At 51.5% G+C, this 1,029-nt stretch overlaps 1 protein-coding gene across 1 annotated transcript; it reads right to left on the reverse strand.

Annotated features, from left to right (window-relative positions):
* Window positions 1-22: 22 nt before the first annotated feature.
* Window positions 23-743, reverse strand: LOC105458160 (the record flags this gene model as incomplete). The annotated part of the gene is made up of 1 exon (XM_011703259.1): window positions 23-743. A coding segment is annotated over exon 1 (721 nt), but the record flags the coding sequence as incomplete, so codon positions are not given.
* Between the last annotated feature and the right edge of the window lie 286 nt (window positions 744-1,029).

Genomic DNA, 1,029 nt, shown 5'->3' on the forward strand with positions numbered 1-1,029 from the left:
TTCGTGAGTGGGCGACCTATACTCTCGAGTGCATCGTATGTGTCCACCATGGTGTTGAACACGCGTCTGAGTTCCTGTGCCGACTCTGTCTTCATGCGCGGGAGTGAGGTCACAGTGGACAGGCAAGTTTGCGTGAGAAGACGCTTATTTTCATATCGGGCCGCAAGTGCGGCCCATGCGCGTTCGTAATTCTCACTTGTGATGAGCAAGTTCCGGATGACATGCTCCGCGTCACCGCGAACACTCGTTTTTAAGTAGTGCAGTTTCTCAATGTTCGTGAGCGTAGCGTCCCTATCTACTAGGGATTTGAAGAGATTGCGGAAGGAAGGCCACTCGTCGTACACTCCAGAGAATTGTGGTAGATTGATACGTGGAAGCGTGCGGCTTCCCTTGTGCTCTCCCACCACCATCGTCGGCAGGGAGCTACCTGTACCCTCTCCAGGTTTGCGCAGGCTAATCAAGGCGTCACGGAAGGCGCCGCTTTGTTGCAGGTACTTCTCCTCTGCTAGATCGTAGAAGTTTTGCTCGAAGTAGTCGTGTTTACTCACGGTTTCCCAATGTGTGGTACGTAGCACCTCATGGTTCTCCTCGAACTTCTTCCAGTTTGCTTCTAAGGACTGAAGTCTTGACTCCAGTGCGCCCACAGTTATTTTGGCTGAGCCTTGCTTTTTCAGGTTCTCGCAAGCGCGAGCAATGCGTCCCTGGAGCTCGGTTTGCGCTCTCAACAGGCCATCAGCATCCATGCTCATGATCGAAGTACTCATGGACGAGATCTCTTCAGGGGCCACGACACTCGCGACGAAATATCGCGGCTACGCGTATACGAGCACCGGACCAAGTATCCGGCTCGAAGGACCAGATGTTTAGTAGACGTGTACGCGATGATTGGATAAATGCCGCGAGATAGGAATGAGCGTGGAAATGTGTGTCTGTTAATAAATTGAGCGCACTTGTGCACCGAACATTGTTTATTCCTTGACGCGAAACTTGACTATTTACAATATTTACAGAGGTAAGCGCGATCCGATG

This window comes from Wasmannia auropunctata, unplaced genomic scaffold (genome assembly GCF_000956235.1).
Source record: "Wasmannia auropunctata unplaced genomic scaffold, wasmannia.A_1.0 LD334584.1, whole genome shotgun sequence".
Classification (NCBI taxonomy): Eukaryota; Metazoa; Arthropoda; class Insecta; order Hymenoptera; family Formicidae; genus Wasmannia; species Wasmannia auropunctata.